Source organism: Maylandia zebra, linkage group LG14, assembly GCF_041146795.1.
Source record: "Maylandia zebra isolate NMK-2024a linkage group LG14, Mzebra_GT3a, whole genome shotgun sequence".
NCBI lineage: Eukaryota > Metazoa > Chordata > Actinopteri > Cichliformes > Cichlidae > Maylandia > Maylandia zebra.
Genome location: NC_135180.1, coordinates 16,700,990 through 16,722,952, shown reverse-complemented (window position 1 = coordinate 16,722,952; position 21,963 = coordinate 16,700,990). Strand labels below are relative to the sequence as shown.

The 21,963-nt window shown below is 41.7% G+C and overlaps 1 protein-coding gene across 9 annotated transcripts in view; it reads left to right on the top strand.

Moving 5' to 3' along the window:
• The first annotated feature begins 975 nt into the window (after positions 1 to 975).
• The window catches only part of kirrel3b (kirre like nephrin family adhesion molecule 3b), a 171,574-nt gene continuing 150,586 nt past the window's right edge, over positions 976 to 21,963 (top strand). For 2 of the 9 annotated variants that reach the window (XM_076892347.1, XM_076892345.1), the window contains exons 1-2: positions 977 to 1,295; positions 1,452 to 1,523. In XM_076892347.1, coding sequence (XP_076748462.1) covers positions 1,046 to 1,295; positions 1,452 to 1,523 — 322 coding nt within the window. In that variant the 5' untranslated portion in view covers positions 977 to 1,045. Of the gene's footprint in view, positions 1,296 to 1,451; positions 1,524 to 21,963 lie in introns of all 9 variants that reach the window. The other 7 variants (XM_076892346.1, XM_076892348.1, XM_076892344.1 and 4 more) reach the window with 6 other exon arrangements.

Below are 21,963 nucleotides of genomic sequence, written 5' to 3'. Positions count from 1 at the left end.
CAACAACAGGTGCCTCAAGGTGCTTTATATTGTAAGGTAAAAACCCAACAATAATACAGAGAAAACCCAGACAATCAAACCAATGAGTAAGCACTTGGCGAGAGTGGGAAAGAAAAACTCCCTTTTAACAAGAAGAAAACTCCAACAGAACAAGGCTCAGAGCGGGCAGACATCTGATGTGACTGGCTGGGAGGGTCCCAGCTATTATAAGGTGAGAGACGGGGTACACCCTGGACTGGTTGCAGGGCTAACACAGAGACACACAACCGTTCACATCGCATTCACATCTATAGGCAATTTAGAAACACAATTTAGAAGCCAGAGTACTCGGAGGAGACCCGGTGGATATTAAAATGGTTTTTTGAACAGCAACAAAGTCAAGTACAAGATGTGGAATACTGTTACACATGAACCTTGCTTGCCCTGTATGAAAAAAATTCCCCTGTATTAAATATTTAACATGCATAACTAGGAGAACTTGTCAGTAAGCATGCAGTGCATTTGACTATTTTATGGTGCCTTGCATCATATCTCCTTGAATGAGTGACTATGAATCTAATTCCCCCTTAATAAAAACTGGATACTAATGAATCATACGGCTTTGGTGGTGAATGTTAATCTGGTCTTCATTCATTCACAGAGAAAAAGCTACAGATTCCAAAATCCACTTCTAAAGAATCCAAAAAAGGGATGTACAAAAGGACAAAGGTCTTAACGGGGAGGAGGGGCTGAAAGTGCAGTTTTTGTTTGTGAATGTCTGCATAATTTGTAGCTACAGAGGTCTCCTCTTATTCTCATTCTAATTGGAGCTGCACCCTCTCCCATGGCAGCTCTGGTTCCCAGAGTGAAGACCCAAGCCTCCCAGACTCTCACTCAGGCACACAGCCACCCAGACAGCCAGGCTGAGAGAGAGCGATGGAGGGAGGAGTCTAGTAGTGGAGCTCTATCCCCTGACAGGGTCTGCTGTGGTAAAGCAACAGAGAGAGAGCGAGAGAGAGAGAGAGAGAGAGAGCGGGCAAGTGAGGGCTGAAGGCACTCAGAATGGATGGGCAAAGAGAAACCGTGCGAGCGACAGAGGCAGAGTGAGCGAGTGTGTATTCTCAGAGTCAGCGGCGAAGACACAGAAAGTCTACAAGCTCACACCACAAAGAGAGCGCGCAAAGGCAGAGCTGACAACCGGCTACACTCAAGAGTGACACACAGAGGGAAAAGACACAGAGAGACAGGAGAGGGAGAGAGAAGAAGAAGGACCAGAAGAAGAGGAGGACAGAAGACAGACAACCAGCTTTCCTCTGGTAAAACAAGACTCCACTGAGGGACTGTAGCATCCCCCCCCCCCACACACACACACCACCACCACCCCCCAGCAGCACAGAGGAGCACTGTCTCATCTCGTGCATGTGTTTCTGCCTGCCAACTTCAATTTCACACTCGCCTACTGTTTTTCGTAGGTTTTGCCCCTCTCCACTCCGCAGTCATGATCCTCTGGGTCCTTCTGCTGCTCCCGTGGATCTCCGGACATGGTAAGTTTTTTTTCACGTTAAAGTTGCTAATTCATCACATCTCTCGTTCTCATGATTGCTGTGTGTGTGTCTGTGTGTGACTGGCTGGCTGAGAACTGTGTCTTTATACCCATGTCTTGCTGCTGCGACGTCTTTCTTGCGCTTGTTGCTGTGCCATCTGCGTGCTTTTCTTTCTTCCTTTTTAAAAAACAAAAAACTGTTTCTGATATAGCGCTCCCGTGTGCGCTGTGATGTCTGATGCAGAATGAGAAAGGAGAGAATTAAGAGCGAGAGAGAGAAAAAAGAAGAAGGGGAAAAAAAACAAAGTCTGTATGACTGTAGTGGAGGTTAAATAGTGCAGTTTGCACTTTTCTCCGTCAGTTGCTCATAGCTGTTCAGGCAAGACAAGTTAAATACTTCCTATGTGGGCTTGTTATTCCTGTCACACACGCAGACACACACAAACAAAGCCCCCTAAACCCAGTCCAGTTCAGTCGAGCGTTCACTCCTGAGTCACATTGTTTTGAACTGACAGCCCTTTCCACATTGACTTCAGCTAAAGGGAGGAGGGGGTCTTGGTGAAAAGAATGTAGAGAGAGAGAGGAAAGTTAACGGTAAAGTGCTTCAGAAGGCAGACCCATGCGGATAGCTTGGCAACCCCAGCCCTTTGGACAGTATCTGCTGTTTTTATTTTTATTCCTAGACAGTCTGTTTGTGGACAGAATGAGGATGGATTAGTTGTTTCCCCTGCTTGCCACCAGGTGGTTGTCTTTGGAAAACAATAGAAGTGAGTAAAGTAGTGCACAAGTCTGACTCTGTGTAACACCCCTGTGGCGCTGGGAGACGCAGAGACACACAGAGCTGAATCAGACTGTCAGAGTTCCTGCTGGAAGGTTTGCAGCATCATGCCCCCCCCCCCCCCCCGTTAATGAGTGTGCTGGTTTATACTACAGGGAGCAAGAGCCAATAACTCACCACCTCTTTACAGCGGTTTGACCCCCGTCACATTGGGCTGTATTCTAAAGAGGCAGTGGCTGAACAAATGCCTGTCTGTGTGCCTTTAGTTGTTTCCCACGGGGAGTTGTAATTGTGACCTTTTTATTTTATTTTCTGTTTTAAACCACAGCTCAGAAACTGCAAAAAACCCCAATACAAAAAAACAAAAAAACAAAAAAAACCCTGAGATCTCAGTTTGTTGACACATTGTTCGGAAACTGACAGCTCAAAGTTGGTAACATGCTGATAAAACAGCAGCTGTAAATGAAACTTGGTAAACAACATCATTTTCTTCTGCACTGAATTCAGCTGTTTCACATTATGATTTATAGTCTATAGCATAGGGGGGCAAAAAAAATGCACTGCTCGTCAAACGCAGCAATTTGCTGTGATTATATTTCTTTTCAGCTGACTTATTTTTCATGTAGAGGCAAATAGAAAATAATGATATCATAACAGACCTATTTGAAACTGACTGATGGAGCAATTAAGCCCCCTCTCGGCTTCTCTCATGCTTTAACAGGGGGTAGAGCTTTTGCAGATGAAGCGTCTTTATGGTTTGTGCTCTTCACGACAGCATATGTCTCGGGATACGGTAGCGCTAGTTGTGTAAATTGAAACAACGGGCAGTTGGAGCAGTGGAAGCGCTCTCTCTCTCTGTCTTTCTCTCTCTTGGCTTTGGGAATGGAAAGTTGTGGTCCATCAAACACCGTAGACGATGCTATTCCTGATTGTGCTGCTTTGCTGTATTCTTTTCCCCTGATTCCATAAGTGTTTCTGTGCCATCTGTGCTTATTGTGATGCAGAAATACATGATCGTTCATTAGTATCTCCCACTTTGTTATGCATCTGCTAAGTATTTTATCTGCAGTTGACTTAAGCAGTATATTCTGACTGTACTTGATTTCCATGTCTGGTGTAGATAAAACTAAAGCTGTGGAAGACATTCAACACTGAACATTAGAAGATCTCATTTTGTTTTGTTCCTAAATCTCAACATTTTCATTCCCATCATCGCAGGTTTAGCCCCAGTTGTGGGGAACAACTAGCACCAAATCTCATATATACCAATTGGAATGAGACGATTGCTACAACTGGAATGAGATGGGATTGTGCATTTCAGCACAGTTGGTTATTACCATAATATAAAATACCACTTTCCCTGCCAGGTAAACGGGGGATAACAGCCTACCTTCTCTATTCATGCCTCTTGGGAGAAAAAAGTGCTTCCCTGAAGCTTACTGTTGTTGTACAAATTACGGCTCTGTTTATGTGTCGAGCCGGTGTCAGCAGAAAGCTGCGAAAAACAATCTTGTTTTTATGAACATGGGGGACAGTGGGGAGTTGTGGCCATTGCAGGCATACACTTCGACGCAGCTATCCTGTGAGACAGCGAGAAAGAGAGCAAGAGAGAGAGAGGAGTCAGTCCAAAACGAGTGGCGCTGAGCAGTTTTTCCTTTTCTCTCTCTCTCTCTCTCTCTCTCTCTGTCTCTCTCTCTCTCTCAACTTTGAGAAGTAAATGGTCCAAAGCGAACAAGACGGAGAGGGGGAGAATAAGGAGAGAGGGAAAGCTGTTGTGAGCTGCTCTCATTCCTGACTGCACTGTTATCGCATCTAGGGCACCTTTTCTTTCGCTGTCACCTCTTCAGCCAGTGACAGATGACACAGCTCCAGTCAGAAATCTGGGAGACAGTCTCCAGGAACACATTCACCTCAGGCCAAACTCTTCCAGGCCCTAGTCCATCCCTTCATACCACCTCCCCGCTCCTCATTTCTCCTGCCGTCTAATCCACCGTATAGCAACTCTCATATTCTTCAGCCTGTTTGCGATTTCACTCCTCACCTTGCAGTGGCACATTTCCCTGTCATGTACTCACTGAGTGTCCTTCTTTGACTCTTTGTGTTTATTTGAATTTTTTCCCTCTTACTTTGGGTGATTGATTGTCTGTGTAGGGCAAAAGCTGAATATGTTGGAAAGGGGCAGTTCCTCCTATTGAATGTGCTAGACTCCGAAGAAAATGACCAAAAGAAAAACTAAACATTGCTAAGTGTACAGCCTTTTTTATATCCCTCTCATTGCCTGTATTTCCCTGCCCTTTTTCATGTAATTTCCTTTCTCTTCACAATGTGACATCAACATACAAAGTGTCTAATCTTTTGTCTTCTGTTAGGGTATCTTTAATGTGGGTTTTAGCCACTAGGGGTGTTGCTGCTGCACAGGAATGAAAATCCCAATCTTAAAATCTCCTTAAATCTGCTGCCCACCCCCGTCACCTTCATTATCTCCCACCACTTAAATATATCTGGTGTCGGAACTCCTGATTTTGCCACCAAGCCAGACTAAGCTGTTTCTTAGTCCTGGAAAGCACGTCTTAGTACCCCCCCAACAGCCCCCTTTTTCATTTACTACTGTCTATTAACTGCTGTCTGACGACTCTAAATCCGCTTTTCATGGGCGGCAGGCTTTGATACATATTTCTCCACCAAAGTATAATTAAATGTCTTTTCTATGTCATGTTTGGATATGTGGATTTTTTATAGATGGGAAATCACTCTTGCTTCTTCAGAGAGGGGAGGGAAAGAGGGGAAGAAATACAGCTCATGACTCTGCACAACACTACTCAAACAGAAATACCAATTTTCAGCCTCATTATTATGAATAGTTATTTGTAAGCAACACACTCTGCTGTCTAATGCATGGATTATGACTATAATAACTCAGAGGTAATTAATTATTTTACCCCAGTTCTATTGGAATGCTAAAAACGGTGTAAATTTTCCAACATGCTGTTCTAGAAGTCATATGTTCAAGAGCCTCCTGTACTGGTCGTGAGCATTGTCTGTATTTTGAAACGGTACAGGATTACTAAAATGCATGGTACGAGTCGCAAGCACGTCCTTGCCTTGTCCAGGTCATATGACTTTTCCACTAACCGTGACAGTCATGTAGTGAGTGACGGATGATGTCACCAGTTCATGATGGAGCCCAGTGGCATGCAGTCTGTTGCCTTGTTTGTGTTGCATGTCCCATTAAGGCTAGCCAGCTTAAGTCACCTCATCCACTGTGACTCCTGCTCATTTCTATGCCACGATAGATTAAGCCCACTGTAATCCCTCTGAGCCGAATGCCCTGTTGGATATTTATGGTAATAAGTAAACATATGAATAAATAATCTAAGAGGCTGCTGCTGGACAGCTGGAACTTGTAATGCTTCAATGTTAGGAATTACTTTTGGCATTAAAGAGAGATGCTATTTCTAAGAAAGAAAGAAGGAAAAAAGATTAAAAACAGAGTTTTGTTGATTGTTGTTTGAATAGAGAAATGAAGAAAAATATATTAAGATAATATTATATTGACATACATGTTTACAAATATTAAAATGTGAAACCTAAGTGTCGTTTATCCAGTGACTATGGTCTGGATGAAAACCTCATTTCGAGTCTGCCAGGATTCAGGTCAGCCAGGGAAGGGAAAATGATTAGTTCAGAGCCTTCTTGGAAAACCAGGCAATGATCTGCTCCTCTCATGCCGTCAGTCAGTCTGTCAACAAAATCAAGCTGTTTACTGTTGGGCCTCATTATCTATCTAGACGCTCTTCCCAGTTTTCTTTAGTACCAACCAATCAAAACCCCAAGGCCCTCATCTCCTCTCTTTCCGAGTCTCCGCTGCTGGATCCCATTCCTCTGGGATGAATTTATCCAGATTGGAGCACTCAGCAAAAGGGCATTATCCCGGATTACATGTCTGTTGGGCGGCAGTGTTAAGTAATTCAACCAGATGCTGTTGTGATCGCTGGGTCACCTGTGAAGTCAGGGTTAGCAGCTGCACTTCTTCACTCTGCTCTTTCTTGTCATGTCTCCGTCCCTCTGAGACTTTATCCTCGGAGAACAGAGAAGTTTTTTAAATAGACCAGCGCAATAATACCACAATATCAATACTTCACTAATGCTGAAGAAGCATGTGGAAGCCCTCTCTAACCCCAGTCAGGATTTTATTTGGTGACAGATTATGGGTAGGATTACCGGCTTCTAAATTGCAGTTTAATGCACAGGAAACAACAGGCTATGCTTTTTTTTTTTTTTTTTTTTTAAGGCAGCTCTACAGGACTGTGTGTTCAGATGTGGGGGTGCTGTATATAGAGCACTGCTGGATCATACTGTGTTATCTTTCCTTGGAGAGGGTAAACATTGGCATAACTGGGCCTCAAGAAATATATTGATGGGTTTAACGTGACTGTATCCTTCCTCCTTTAATCCGGGTCTTTCCCAGCTGTGGTTTTGATATATTTTTAACTTGCTGCTAGGATCTGTAATTGCTTGCGGAACATAGCTGTTGATAGCTAGACGGGTTCAGACAATGTAGGGATTAGCAGTTTGTTCCTAACTTGTCAGCATACTGCTTTGCAGACCTGAGGCATGAATAAGTCTTTTGTTTAAAACATTCCCACAGAGCGACTGCCTGTGATTAGTGTTTATTTTGGCCTACATTTAACCTTAATATATAATTCACAGTCAATTATGTTTTCTTCCCATCATGGTTCTGCAGATTTACTCTACAAATTTCATTTGAGAAAAAAAATCGATCATCTCACTCATAATGTGAGCACAAAGAATATATGTATGCATGGATTTTAAAATTCTCAACATTAGCATGCCTGGGATTAAACCACTGAGCATGACTTAATAGATAAGAAAAGACCACAAGGCTTTGAGATTATTGTTTAGTCATTTTCCAGATCATCCCTTTGTTCTCACAGACATTTGATCGAACAACACATTGAGTTAAACCTGCGTCCAGTACATTAGTAATAGGAAATTATTAGCTCAATCTTGTCATTTTGTTACTGGCAACTGAGCAGTTTAGTTAGTTCACAGTTAGTTTGCAACATCAACAAAGTGCATGCATGTTGTCTCTGTTGCAGTTTGAATCTGAAGAAAATGACAGATTGCTGCTTTGATATTATGATCAGGTGGGCACAGGATTGGATTTTGCTAAAAATCCAAGCATTCCTCATTTTGAGTGTTAGTCACACAAGATTATTTTTTATTTTTAAATAGTTGACTGTCTTTGCCTAACATTTCTGGCCCATTTTTCCTTAGGGTGGTGCTATCTCTGCAAATCTTCACCTCCAAGTTTAATTAAATTGCATGCAAGCATGATGCAGCACCGTACCTGTGTTGTTTTACTGCTCAGGGAATTTGTTAGCAAACCAGCCTAGCAATACATCGATTTTATGGTGAAAGGCTGTGCTTGGAAGGGGCCCCTAAGATGCATGTGACGCTTCAGCACAGCAGTCACTTGAGGAATTGGGTTGCTGATCCGATAACAACTTCCTAGTGTTTGGCTGGAAGTTTCTGGGACAGCCCAATATTACACTCTGGTGAACTTGCCCTCCTCCCCTCTCTCCCGTTTGTTCCCTATCTCTTTCTCCTTGTAGTCGTTCCGACATTCTCATGCCAAAGATTCATAACAATGGACGCAAGGAAAAGGTTTTCATACCGGACACTTCACATGCATTCTGTGTCCGCCTGTGTATACATGTGAGTACATCAGCGCACTTTTACTGTGCTCCTGCAATTACAGCTGCAAGCCCTGAATGGCAATATAAATGCAAATCAGCCTTTTAACGTGTACAGGCTCTATCTAAGGAAGAAAGAAGCTTCTCACCTGTGGGTGAATGTTGATGTTGATGTGTCTGCCTGGCATTACAACTGCTGCGCATGTTTTAAAAACTGGCAATGGATAGTAATGTATAGTACTTTAATTTGTAAGTAAACCTTGAGGCTGTTGTAGGTGTCTGGACCCCAATATAATAAAGAACACTCACGGGAACTGCTGTAAAGCATCATTGTGTGGGACAGCCTCCGTAGTGAGATGCCTCCTCTGCTTGTGTGCTTCCATTTTCGTAGATACATCTAAATTGTGCTTAACGTTGCTAAATGGATGAGCACAGTGGCTTCTATTTATTAAACGGGGTTGGAAAACAGTTCTCTCTGTGGTACCAGGCACCAGTGGTGAGAGGCATGGCTTTTTGAAAAGCTATTTGATCTGCCACTGATACCAAAAGATGTTTTATTCAGCAAAGCACATCTCACACAATAGCAGCACAAACTTGCTCTTGAGCCAAGCCAAACTTTTGAAATCTACTAGTGGGTGTTGGGGCCTAGGAGTGGGGTGGGGTGGGTGCATGTTTAATGCTGGCACCCACCCCAATACTTTCATACATGATGTAGATGAGCTTTTTTTCCCTTTTCTTTTCTTTTTTTTTTTTACCAGATGCCAAATGGGGCTTTGAGCCACCTGCCTGTCCCACTAAAACAATTAAGCAATTGGGAAGAAAGGACTGTTCGGTAGTGGGGATCTCAGTGTTAGCATACCCTCCCTTTTCCCAAACTCTTTTAGAACCCCTCGGTGTTGGCACTGTGCCATCTTCTTTCATTTCTATTTATCTTTTGGTTTCTGTGAAAGCAAGAGCAGTTGACGACAGCCTGTGTGTGTGTGAGAGAGTTTTTGAGATGGTAAAACACCATCCCTCTATTGGTCTGTTGGTCTCATGAGACACTTTTATGAAGTGCAACTTTTGTGATTGCGCATTTATAAAGCAAATATGTCAAATTTAAATATAGCCCCCATCCATTTGGGGGCTATATTTGACCCTGTGACCCTATGCAGCAATACGTTGCTTCAGGTTCTCCTCCCATGCTAATACATGGGAAAGGTTTGCGTGTAAAGGCACCGTGCAACGCTGTGTTACGGTGGTGACCCTTAAACTTGAATTTGTATTTGAGATCATGGGGTTCAGTGTAGTGCTACTCCTCTGTAATGAAAATCACAAATGTGCTGAAGTGGTCAAAAAAAAATATGCAACATTATGTGGAATCCCAATGAGACCTTTTGATTGCACCTTAAACAGTGGTTTACACAGCAAAGCTTCATCTGTCATAATACTCATATGCAAACACACTAAAGCATATATTTCATTACCTCATTTGCATTATCTGGCTGGCTGAGCACAATAATAGTTAAGAAAACCTTGAGTGTTAAGGAATGACCAGTATTTGTAGATTTCATTACATGCTACTTTATAAATAAAGGTTTGTATTGATCCTTAAATATTAATATATCCTAATATAAAGAAAACGAGCAAAAAACGCCTCTATTGATTTTAGCCTGTGCTTTTGTTGTTTTCTTTTTACATGGCACTGCTAGGATTCACTCTGCCCACTTTAATACTAGTCCTATTTTTATACGCGGCAATAATTTGGTGTTACAGACAGGATCAGCTAAAGGCAATCCTTATATATTTTCCACTGCTGTGGGTCTCTGCGACCGCACACCTCTTAAGGCCGTTGCTCCTCTTTTGTCTTAAGTCCTTTCTCTTTCTGCTGGGTTCTTTGAGTGGATGACAGAAACCTGATAGAGTAAACAAAGTGAATTAAAGTATAATTAATTTTTAGTGGCCACTCCAATATTCACTTTGCTGATTTGGAGGTTGAAGAGCTCTTGTCGCACTCTCTGATTTTTATTTTATTTTATCAAGTGCAATTTAATATTGTGGAGGCTGGCCTGGGCAATGAAAAAAAAATGCTAATGCACATTGGGGAGTTTAAATGATTTGCTATCCTTTCAAATCTGTTGGCAGGGGTTTCAATCTGGCTGGCGTCCTGGGGGAATTCACAGTGGTCATTGCTCAATCCCTGGGGGACATTAGCGCAAATCACAAAGGAGCACAGAAGTCATTTCAGTTTTCCACTTTCCTTTGGCCAATGCCCAATGCTAAATGGCAGAGGACTGGCTCACAGTACTGGGAACGGCAAATGCTTTCCCTCTCTCTATATCTAACCTTTTAAACCTGATTTAATCAAATCAAAATACCACAGTGCAGATCCATTTAAGACAACCTGAAGACAAACAGTTGAAAAGGTACCATAAGGCCTTGGCGTGAACCAAGGGCAAGGCCATCCATTATTTCTTGTGCAACCAAGAGCACAGGGACACGGGAAATGCCTTGCGGTGCATGATGATGGACAGACTCCACATCATAGATTGGATTAGAGTGGCAAGAGAGAGAGCCCTAAAAGCTGTGGCAGTTTATTGAAGCCTTATCTAAAGCGATAATGTTACTACAGAAAGGCCCATGTAATGACGGATGAGTGGACAGCACCCTGTAAAGAACTGACATCAGGCAAGATAGTTATGGCGAATAGGCAAGTCCACTATGGTCAACTCATCTTCCTTTAAGAGCAGGAAATAGGACTAGCGGATAGTCACTATAAAATGGACTGTCAGTTGCTGGCACCCTGGTTACCCTACAGTGTCATCATCACAGGTGTATCCAGTTTAGAGAGGTACAGTGCTCAGTGCAATTTAGATCCCATTACATCACTGATAACCACGAGGCATCTGGGGGGAAAAGTGTTATTGCAGAGATTTGTAGAATCCCTGAAGGCAGTGTTTGGTTTCATGATATATGAAATCTACATTTCAAAATTCCTTGTCTTTACCCGTAACAGTACTTTTCGAACATGCTGTGGAGTGTTGGTGAAGTGGTAAAGTTGTACTTAGGTGAAATTCCTGTTCTTCTTCGTAGCAGTATTGTTCTGGGATGACTAGAGGACATTCTCTCTGCTTTAAGGCAACATTATCCATCTAATAGCAGCCAGATGATAGTAATGACAACACAATGCCTTCCAAGGTAAACAGAGATATCTAGTTCTTAGGAAAGGAAACGAGAGGAGACGACAGAACAACAAAGCCATAAAAAATGGAAATAAATCCATCTCTAAAGGAATGGCCTTCTTGTCAGAAATTAAAACATATCTGTGTCTTGCAGCCCTAATCCCTAATGCCAGCGCATTTGTTGTCTAAGTAGAGTATTTGTGCATATGTGCGAACAAGCACAAATGTGATTATTTTTCACTTTGGCTGTATGCTAATTCTATTACTTTGCATTGTTTGCCTATCTTAGTCTCAACAGCTTTGGTTCAGACTACTTCCAAATGTTTGTTTTCAAAGGATACCGTACTGTTTGCGTTGTGCAAAGTAGCACAGTCATTTAAGTGATTATTCTTTTTCTGAATACCCTTATGTGACTTTTTAGCTCATGTCCCACTATGATCTGGTTGAGAGGAGTCATTGCCCCTGTCCCAAGCCTGTGTGACAGTGGCACAGCAGGACATTAAAAATGCAGCAGGGCAACTAAGGATGATCGTGGCAGCACACAGTTGGATGTTCAGAGTTCTCAACCAAACCCCCCTCCCCATCACCTCCAGTGCGTGGCCCCAAAACTTTCCCCAGGTTACTAGTATGCATTATTAATGCAGCTTTCATTAAAAAAGATGCAATTTGCTCAGACCAGCTGCACAACTGCAACACAGCCTCATTTGAAACATGGAGAAGCCTTCTCATAAATATATGTTGGATCTCCTGCAGCCCAAAGACTCTCTTCCAGATGGGTGTGCTCCACACTGAGGGAAGAGTTAATGGTTTGGATTTGCTGTCAGTCTTCATGAGCAGACTCCTAATGATTTTACATTCCTCCACTAAATGAGATGAGATGTTTAGTATCGGTGCGGCAGGCTGCTTAATAAACGCATTTATTTATTTCAAAACAATCAGTTCCTCTCACTCTTGTTCCTTATTAAATCTTTTTTTTTTTTCCCATAACAGGTTTCTTTCAAATACAGAAATAGTAATACTTGTGTCTGGCATTAGCTAAAGGACAGTACTTAAACCAGAGCCCCATGTGGGTCTGGGGATTGATATGGCTGTTGTTTACTCCAAAGCAGACATCTTTTAGCTTCTCCCTCAGCTCAGATCCTTTTGATCATCACCTCCATATTGGATATAAAATGGAGAATGAACAGCGCTGCTGCACAAGTGACTTTTAGAGTTCTGTGACTCTTTGAAGACTGCCAAACAGTCTTTCATCTCAAAAAACAGCAGCTGCCTCGTACAAAAGAAGTACAGGACGAAATAAGAGAGAAAGGCAGTATCCCGGGCTTGAAAATGAAACAGTAAAGATTGTGGGGTCTCGTTGTGATCGCATTTCCTCTAAGGCCTCCTGTGAGGAAAATGACATGTACTTCACGCAGCATTGATAGCCGGGCATCTGTCAAACAACCGGGGCTTAAGGAAGTGTGTGTGTGGGTATATGTGTGTATGGGGTGGTGGTAGGGGTGGTTGTAAATAAATAAATAAATGAAACAATCTTGACTCAATTTAAAAGGCACAGCAAATGACTGCTTTTGTGAAAGGATCATTTCTTTCGGCTTAAACTGGGCTCAATAGGTAATGCAGAATTTTCAGGCCAAGAGGTCCTGAAGTTTTCCTTCGTGAGAATTTGCAAGTGACTTTCAGTATTATGTTATCGAGCCGATTTGAAGAATGCCAGCAACATAAAAAGAAAAGAAAACAGAGACTACAACTTAAATGAGTTATTCTTGAATTAATGAAGGAACAGGATCTGTAGAGTTCCCCCACTGAGACATGAACCAGATTTCAACCCAGAGCTCCCTCGAGGTGACGGCCAGCATTTCTCTGACAGGACATCTGGTCCCAGAGCATGGTCACCAGTGGGTCGATGTCACCATCTTAATTGTAATGTTTCTCTCTTCCTCTATGAAAGAAAAAAAAAACAAGGAAAAAAGGGGAAAAACTAGGGCGGCTTTCCATAAAAGGAGAAAAGGAAAGGGGGAGCCACTATTTGCTGGGCCGTGTCGGCATGCCACATCATTTAAGCTGACAGCTCTAATAAATTACAGCAACAGATCGCTGTGAACAAACAAAGCTTAATGGAAATAAAGTGAGAATTATCAGCCAAGAAATAAAAGGAAAAAAGAATGAAATTAGTGCAAAGAGAGAGGATTAAGGGATGTCAGGCCTACATAGCACAGGCATTAAATGGGCAAATTGCCACTTTGAAAGATAGGAAATGTTTTGTTCTCATTATTGCTTCCTTTCAAAATGGAGAATAATGAGAGAATCCTGAGCAGACCTAAAATGTCCCTTATCAGACTCCTCAAAATCTGCCTCTCTGCATTGCATTTCTCGTCCCTTTTGTCTTGTTTTGCTGCTGATTTTTCTGCTCTGTAGGACCCTTGCTCCACCAATTCAGCCAAGCCGGAGAAAGCCTGGAAGCCTTTGTCATTAAAAAGCTTAGGCATGTGGAAGAGAACGACAAGAGATGGGAGGTATGTCAGGGGAAACGTTTGTCAGGTACCATCAGTATGAAAGCTGTTGCACATAGAGACCTTTGAAAGAAAGGCAGGTCAGAGAGGGTCCACTTTCAAGACCACTCCATTCTGTCTGAAAAAAATAAATAAAGAGGCAAATTGCACAAATAAGTAAAATGAACCAAACTAAAAATTGCTAAAGGGCTCCAAAATTTTCAGTAACCCCATGAGGATATGATCTGTCAGGTGCACAATTAATGTTATTACAGTTATTTTGACAGGATGAAAGCTCCCGCTTTGGCAAGATGGAGATGTTAACTGGAACAAAGGACAGGAATTAGAGTCAGATAAGCTTGATAGAATAAAGGTAATTGAAGCAGACCTTAATAATTTGCCCCATGAAGAGTTTAGGTCAATCACACAGGTTTGACTCAAGCCTTTGCAAATACCTGTTTTGTTCTTTCATTGTAATTGAGTGGTTTATATTCCCCTGCAGCACTAGATTAAATCCTCTTAAAGACACCCTTTATTTTTTGTATTATTTTCATTTGCTATGACAAAGGTGTGTATAGGGATGGGTATCGTTTAGGTTTTATCCCATACTGGTGCCAAATCGGTACTTTTGAAACGGTGCCGGTGCTCAAACGGTGCTCAAACCGGTGCTTAAACCGGTGCTTAAAGAATGGAGAACACAACATTGGTCCAAAAACCTCTCATGTTCAGCTGGTTTTTTGTAAAAAGATAACAATGTTAGCCTTTTCTGCAGCTATGGGGCATATATGGTATCACTCTTGGCTGGAAGCAGTGCTTAAACAATGGAAAAAACACAAGCTTTGTCCAAAAACCTCTCATGTTTAGCTGTTTCCCTCTTTTTCTTTGGTCATTTTAGCCTTTTTGGCCAGGGTGAAGGGAGTGTCTGCCATCAAACAAGAAGACAGCCGCATGTAGCTATGATGATGTTTGCTAGTTTACCTTACATGCATTAATGTAATAACGTGGTTAGCCTACTCAACGTAAATTACACTCGAACAACATGAAGCTACTCACGCAGAGAAGAACGGCTGCTGCTGCCATCATCATCATCCGTCATCATTTCTGCTACACTGGCAGGGCTAGGGGCCAGGACTCTACTCTTCGGGTTTTTGGGGGATGTTGCTAAATCCGGGTCCAATAACAGGCACCACACCCGCAGTAGATGTGTGAGGTCTTGCAGCAAGTTATCAAATACGGCGCATTTCTCGGCTTTTAAAAAAAAAAAGCTATGCGTCGCCTGGTGTTTCATCGGATTCGAGGTGTTACCTCCTTTGACAGTATCACAGTATCAGCTTAAAGCACTTGTTGCAGGCTGCTGAGTTTGCATATTTTGCTGTGAAGTACAGCCAGACTTTTGACCGCTTCGCCTTGGGCATTTTTGATCTGTAGCTCTGCTCTAAAAGAACGTACATACCTGGCCCCGCCTACTATCCTCGGAAACGTAAAATGATTGGCTAGAAGTGTATCACAGCTCAGGAAAAAAAAGCACCGAAATGTGCGCTGCTTTTCGGTCTGGTTACTACCGTTTATGTGCACCGGACACCGGTACCCATCCCTAGGTGTGTATACATTTTTCTTTCTTTCAGGTGCTCACCTTCAGCAGTCACCTGCCACCATCTCATCCTATCCCTAATATCCTGTTCTGTCACTCCGACAGAATGCACGTCCTCCTTCGTTACATCCATGTATCTTCTCTGTCATCTTCCTCTTTTCCTCCTGCCTGGAAACTCCATCTTTAACATCTTATGTCCTATATCCACTATCCCTCCTCTGCCCATGTCCATACCATCTCAACCTTGCCTCCCTAACTTAATCTCCAAACAGCACAGCCTGAGCTGTCCATCTGATACACTTGTTTCAAATCCTGTCCATCCTGGTCGCTCCCAAAGAAAATCCTAGCATGTTCAGCTCTGGCACCACCAGCTCGGGCTCCTGTCTCTTTGTCAGCACCACTGTCTCCAAACCATATATCATAGCAGGTCTCACTATCATCATGTAAATCTTCCCTTTCACTCTTGCTACTATCGTTCTGTCACAAATCCCCCCTGACACTTGTCTCCAGCCGCTCCACCCTGCCTGCACCCTCTTCTTTACTTTCATAGCTTAGGTTATGATTTTTGAAAAGCCATCGCAAGCTTTGTCAACAGTGGTTTTTGTAGAAGTAGAGAAAATACGTGCTGTCAAAGTTTAAAGAGGTCCCAAAAGATAAGAGGTAGAGGAAGATCATTTAGCTTTTCCCGAAAATAATAATTTTTTTTCTTCTTTTCTCTTTTCTTCTTCTTCTTCGAGTAGAGCGTTGATGCTATGGGGTGTTGTTATGATGCTGAATTAAACAGTAAAGCATTCGAGCCCTGCAGGGACATCCTTAACCACGAGCTAAGGTTTTTGTATTTTGTTTTTTTTCCCCTACTCCACTTTGTTAGCCAGCCAGGCTGGACTTCAGCCAAGGTTTGCCTACATGGTGGACATAGAATCCCATTGCTTTTAAAAAAATACATGAGAGGTCAAACACCACGAGACTCTCATTAAAACTAATTAAGAATGTCATTCAATAACAGTAAAACAGTAATAGGAACTGCTACCTCTCTATGCAAGCTAGCGGCTTTCAGAAGCACTTACGTAGGAATGAGGAGGGCTTTTATGGGAGAGGGGTGTGAGACGTAATATGAGTGCCTTGGGAATAATGTACGTCCCACTTCTTAGCTACATTCTTTGTGTATTTATGTGTTTGTACGGCCTTGTGTTTGTGTGTTCCCCCTTGTACCTGTGTGCATCTATGAATGCTTTGTGTATGGCGTGTACTCTAGAGAGGTTTTGCACTTAGGCTTAGTGTGTGTGTGTGTGTGTGTGTGTGTGTGTGTGTGTGTGTGTGTGTGTGTGTGTGTGTGTGTGTGTGTGTGTGTGTGTGAAGAGACCATGGAGGGCCGTCCAACAGAGAGCACTGCATTTCGAAAGGTGCCAGAATGAGTTTGTCACAGAGCGCGTAAACTTGAGGAGAAAGGGGACTGCAGAGAGAGAGAGACTTTCCCCAGGCACCCAGAGTCTGTCAGACTGATTAAGTCACACGGTTGGAGTGAGAGTTGGGAAACTGAACCAGAGCATGCTAGGGAAGCACAGGATGACAACAGAGAAATAAAGAAATAAATAGAAACATGCAAGTATTAACATGACTGCATATCACGTGTGCACTTACTTATACCTGGCCCCAGAGACTCATGCTGGGACACTGCACACCAGCCCACATCCCATCATGCCATCCTGCAGCTTCCTCACCCCGCGGCGACATAAAGCAGGTCAGGTCCATCTTAAAGTTCACAAAATGCAACATGACAGGACAACTCTAACATATGCCTGTGTGACAGTGAAGCAAATAGATGACTGATGGCAGAGTACTATGTCTTAAGGGGGAAGTGAGAACAGTATAAGGAAAACTGACTTTACATTTGTCTCCCTCTCTGCATTCGGTTTGCTTTCAGACAAGCAGTAGAAAACTGGGGCATGAGCTGCAAGTTTCAGCTTCGAATGCATGGATCTATGGGAACTTTTTGTAACATGAACATAACATACATCAGCCCACGTGCAGGCTCGGCTTGTTTGTTACTGCTGCAGAAATGCCAAGGACTTTTGAACCATCTAAAAGAACGGGCAGAGTACCATACCACATCACCCTGTCATCCACCAGACTAAAAGATGAACTTGTTTTTTTGTTCAGAGGACCCTGGCTGCTCTGAGGTGGCCTATATTTTCTTTCTATCTCATTCAATCAGTCTCTTTCTCCCATACTAACCACAGACCTGTCGGTATTTCGCAGAAGGGCAGCATCCGCAACAATACCAAAGGCTTAAAGTGAAATATTTTCTATTGGACTTCTATTTCTATAAGGTGAAAATGAGTTATGGCATAGAGTATTCTTCTACTATAACTAGATATGTGATAGACACCTAGCTATAGAGGTATTCTACCTCTATAACTAGTTATGTGGTAGGTACTTCTCACTAAATGCTATGCATCTCAACTTCATCCTCCCACGATTCGCCACCCCTGTACTGAAATTAACATTAATCGTCCTTTCTTCCAGAAGCTCTACAGTCTACAGTGCTATACCAAAGCACAATCTATGGCACCTCTAGCATTTAATGCTAATTGCTCGGTATTCAAAGCGAGAAAAAGGCCTCTCTGAATTAAGAGTCATTTAGTGAGAAACTGAGTTCAGCCTAGCACTGCGATGCCTACAAGCTAATTTCTCTGCTATCTTGCATAGAACTCTGGAAGTGTAGTTCTGAGTGCGCTTTTGCTACATTGTAATGCAAATTTAAACCCGGGCTTAGCTTTGCGAGTAATTACAAAGGTAGAGCAAAACAACACAGTTAATAGGTTCAAAGTATTCCATCAAACAAGAAACAAGAAAACTACCTTTGTGAGAAAATATGGCTTTTGACTGTGGACCCCATAATCAATGAGCACAAAGCAACACTTTGGTCTGTGCACAGATTTTAATTTGTCAGACAAGAACTTGATTCAGCTGTGTTTCTTTCAAAGGGAATTGAAACAAATAGATTTCTCTGTATTCAGGAGCACTGCAGGAAGTATTTTTCTTCCTCCTGCATCTGCGGTTCAAACAATGGGGGCAGTGTGTGCCTTTGATCAAGGGGCATGTCGATGTTTATGACAATAAGAAATCTGCAGTCTGTCCCAAAAGTGTTGTAACCCTACCTTCAAAGTGCACTTGCTTTTTTTTCCCTTTTCTTTTTTTTTTTACAGCATCTTCTTCTCTGCAACTTTCTTTACTGTCTTGACATTTTTTAAAGGTTATCAACAACACATCGCTGTGGAATCGAAACTCTGGCATAAAAATAGAAGAAATATACACGTCTTTCATTCATTCATTTTCATCTTTATTTCTATCTATGGATATTTGACTTATTAATTAAGTATGGCTTCATTTGTAAAATGTAGCAACCTGATGAAAACGGTGTCACAGTGAATGTGTGGGTGTGTTTCTGATGGCTGTGTGAGAGGCCAGTTCATCTCTGTTGATTTGTCCCCAGTTTTCTTGGGGCCATGCACTGACACTTCATTGTACCGTCTGTCTGTGCGCTGTATCAGCAAGACAGGCATAAAGAGCAATCCTCTATGACTGGAGCTGACCCCAGTGCTGTGGCCGGGTCAAGGTCTGAGCTAGTAGTAGTAGTACCAGCTGAGGTCCTCTGCCACTTGCAATACATATTTGGATAGGATCATACAAGCGCAGACAGGATTTCAGGGTCACTGTGACAAAAACTTGAACTTCGTTTCTAAGATGAGGATTATGCCTAATCTTGGATCAAAAACTTTTTTTCTGGTGGAGATATTTTAACTCTTCTTCCATTCAAAGACTAAGGGAGGGTTGCCAAACGCAAGGCCTGGGAGCCAGAATCAGCCTACCAAAGACTTCAATCCGGCCCTATGAAGGAGGGCATACGTTTTTGGATTAACTGCATTTTTTATAAGTTTTACAGCTTTTCCTGCTAATAATGGCCTCCTCCATAGCCGTGCTTCTTTAATTTATGCTGTTAAACGTCTTTACACTGACAGAAAGCGAGTTTCACTTGTCCAGCACGCTTAAGATCAAAGTGGATATTTTGAGTGGGTTTGACATCCCTGGACAAGGGTTTAATTTAAGTCCAGGAAGCTGGATGGTAAGGACCCCTGTTTATTTGTTTTTGACTTTGTGTTTATCGTGACGTAACCTCGATCTAATCGACAAAGGTTGATTACTTCAGTCAAGCAGATAATGTGTATGTGTATTTGCCCATATGGAAAAGATATATATAAATCTTATAAAGTTTGTATCTGTCTTGTGTGAAACTTGTATGAAAAGCATATAAGAGTGAAAACGGATACAAGATCCCTTGAAAAATTATATAATGAAACATGTATGTTTTGGATACTTACTAAAACAATGTATGAAAGTAATGAGAAAATGGCCACTTTCATGAGTAATCACATATAAGTTTTTACTATTTCTTTTCCATATGGGTGTCTCACAACTGTGACTTGTTTTATACAAGCTTAATTAGGAGCCTTTCAATGTGCTGGCCTTAAAAAGGCTTTAATTAAGACTTCCATTACACTTCAAGAGCGTTCAAATTAGTAGCTCTTTAAATAGGTTTTTGTTTGTTTGTTTGTTTGCTTGTTTGTATTTTTCTTGTTTTTTGCAGGCTTCACTTATTTGTTAGTTAGTCATTGTGTTAAATGTATATATAATGTGTATGGTTGCCTTATAAAGAAACTAATAAAATAAAATAAAAATGTAGTAATAAAACATATTTAACGGTATCTGCAGAAATGAAAAGAAGTGACCATTTAAACAGTGTGTTTTGCTTTTTAGAAATTGTAATTTTGGCCTGTAGAGACTTTAATATCTAGAGGTGGGAAGTTTGTTACTGTACTTAAGTGCCATTTTCAGGAATCTTTACCTTCCTTTTTTCGTGAATACTGAATACTTTTACCCCCTACATTTAAACAAATATCCTTACTTTGTACTTCTTAATTTTCAAAACAGGCTCGTTACTTTAGCTTTAAAGTACGATCACTGCGAGCCTCCAAACACCAAACATCAAAATTTGAGCCTAAACCGAAACACATGAAATGCGGTGGTGTTCCGTTTAATATTCACCGGGGGATGTCACATAAAAAGAAATGATGTGTGCAAAAGCCAGGGGTTAAAAGTGGAAACTGCGTTTGTTTGTTTTTGCCTTTTTGACACAACGACGGAACAACTGCAGGTGTCTAAAAGTATTTCAGCATCTAGCTAGCCCTACTGAAGAGGAGCTAGCATAGACGGATTAACATTTTTTTAAGTGTCTCACAGCATGTTGCTAGCTAAAAGTCCAGCTGCTGTACTTCACAGGGAGAAAAAAAAAGAGCTAACTTCACTCACAGATGGAGAAAGATAAGAAAGGGGTCAGGAGAGGAATATGAGAGGTTGTATTTAAAGGTAATGACTGCTCATTTAAAACTTACATGTAAGCCGTCATGTTTGGAAGTTAGATCATGGGTCTGTACATGTGACATTATGTTTTTTCATATTTTGAAACATGCAAGTCAAACTGAGGTAGACTAATTGTGTTATTTAAAGGCTGCAGGAAAATGGTCTGCAGGTTAGTGCAGGATAAACGGGTTAGCTGGTGTGATGGATTTACAGCAAAGAACAGTGTGTGACTGGTGCACAGTGGCTGTGGTTTCATGGTCAGACTAAGGATACAAAAAGGGTTGCAGAGATTCACATGACTTTTAGTTGATGATTCTGAGATCCATCGACTGTCAGTGCAGAGGATGGAAATCAGCCAGGACGACTAATGAAACATCTGCTGACATCATGTTGAGTTCAGCTGTGTCCATCCCAAAGAGCAGCAGGTCAGCTGATCACAGCCTGTACACTAAGAAAATCTACTGGAGCTCTCACTATAAATTATTGTGAGTTGTGTTTCCCCACACTGAGCTATTACAACCAGTTTTAGGGCTCCTCCACCTCCAATGCAACTTTAACCCCTGACTGTACTGATTTTCCTGTTTAGATGTAAAGTTGTCCTCAACAATGGCAACACAAAATTTTTATTTTCTTTTTCTTCAGATTCAAGCTGAGTAGAATTATAATAAAACAGTAGAGTTAAAGTTTATATTCCAATCTACTGATATTATTTTGTCATTATTTTAATAAAACACAAGGTTCAGTTAGCTTTGCACAAAAACAGAAACATCCTCCAAAGAGCTGCGTTCTTACTTTGAGTACATTTCAGAACCTGCACTTTTTTACTTATTTGAGTAATGAAGTTGAATCAACTTTTCAACTTTTATTTTGTAATGGTAGTATTTGTACAGAATGTCTGTACTTTTGCCAACTCTGGTAATATCACACAGTATAGTATGGACCACAGAGTATGTAGACCCCCATATCAATGTTCTGATCATATCTGATTCTTTTTCACTGTTGGATTATGCCGTCTGTTGTCTTTCTGTGTTACACTTTTGGCCTGAGGTTGAAAAAGTATCCAGGGGACACCAAAAACACAAGTTTTGCCAGTGGCTGTTGATCTTCACAGTGTTCTTTCGATTGAAGACACAGGACTCTGCAGAAAAATCACACTGTTGTTTCATCTGAGGCAAAAAGGTGTTAATATCCATCTGTATAGCAGGGCTGCGGCATATCATATTGTCCGTGATAATACCGGTATCATTTTTTATGTGATATAAAAATTTCACGGCAGGATGATAT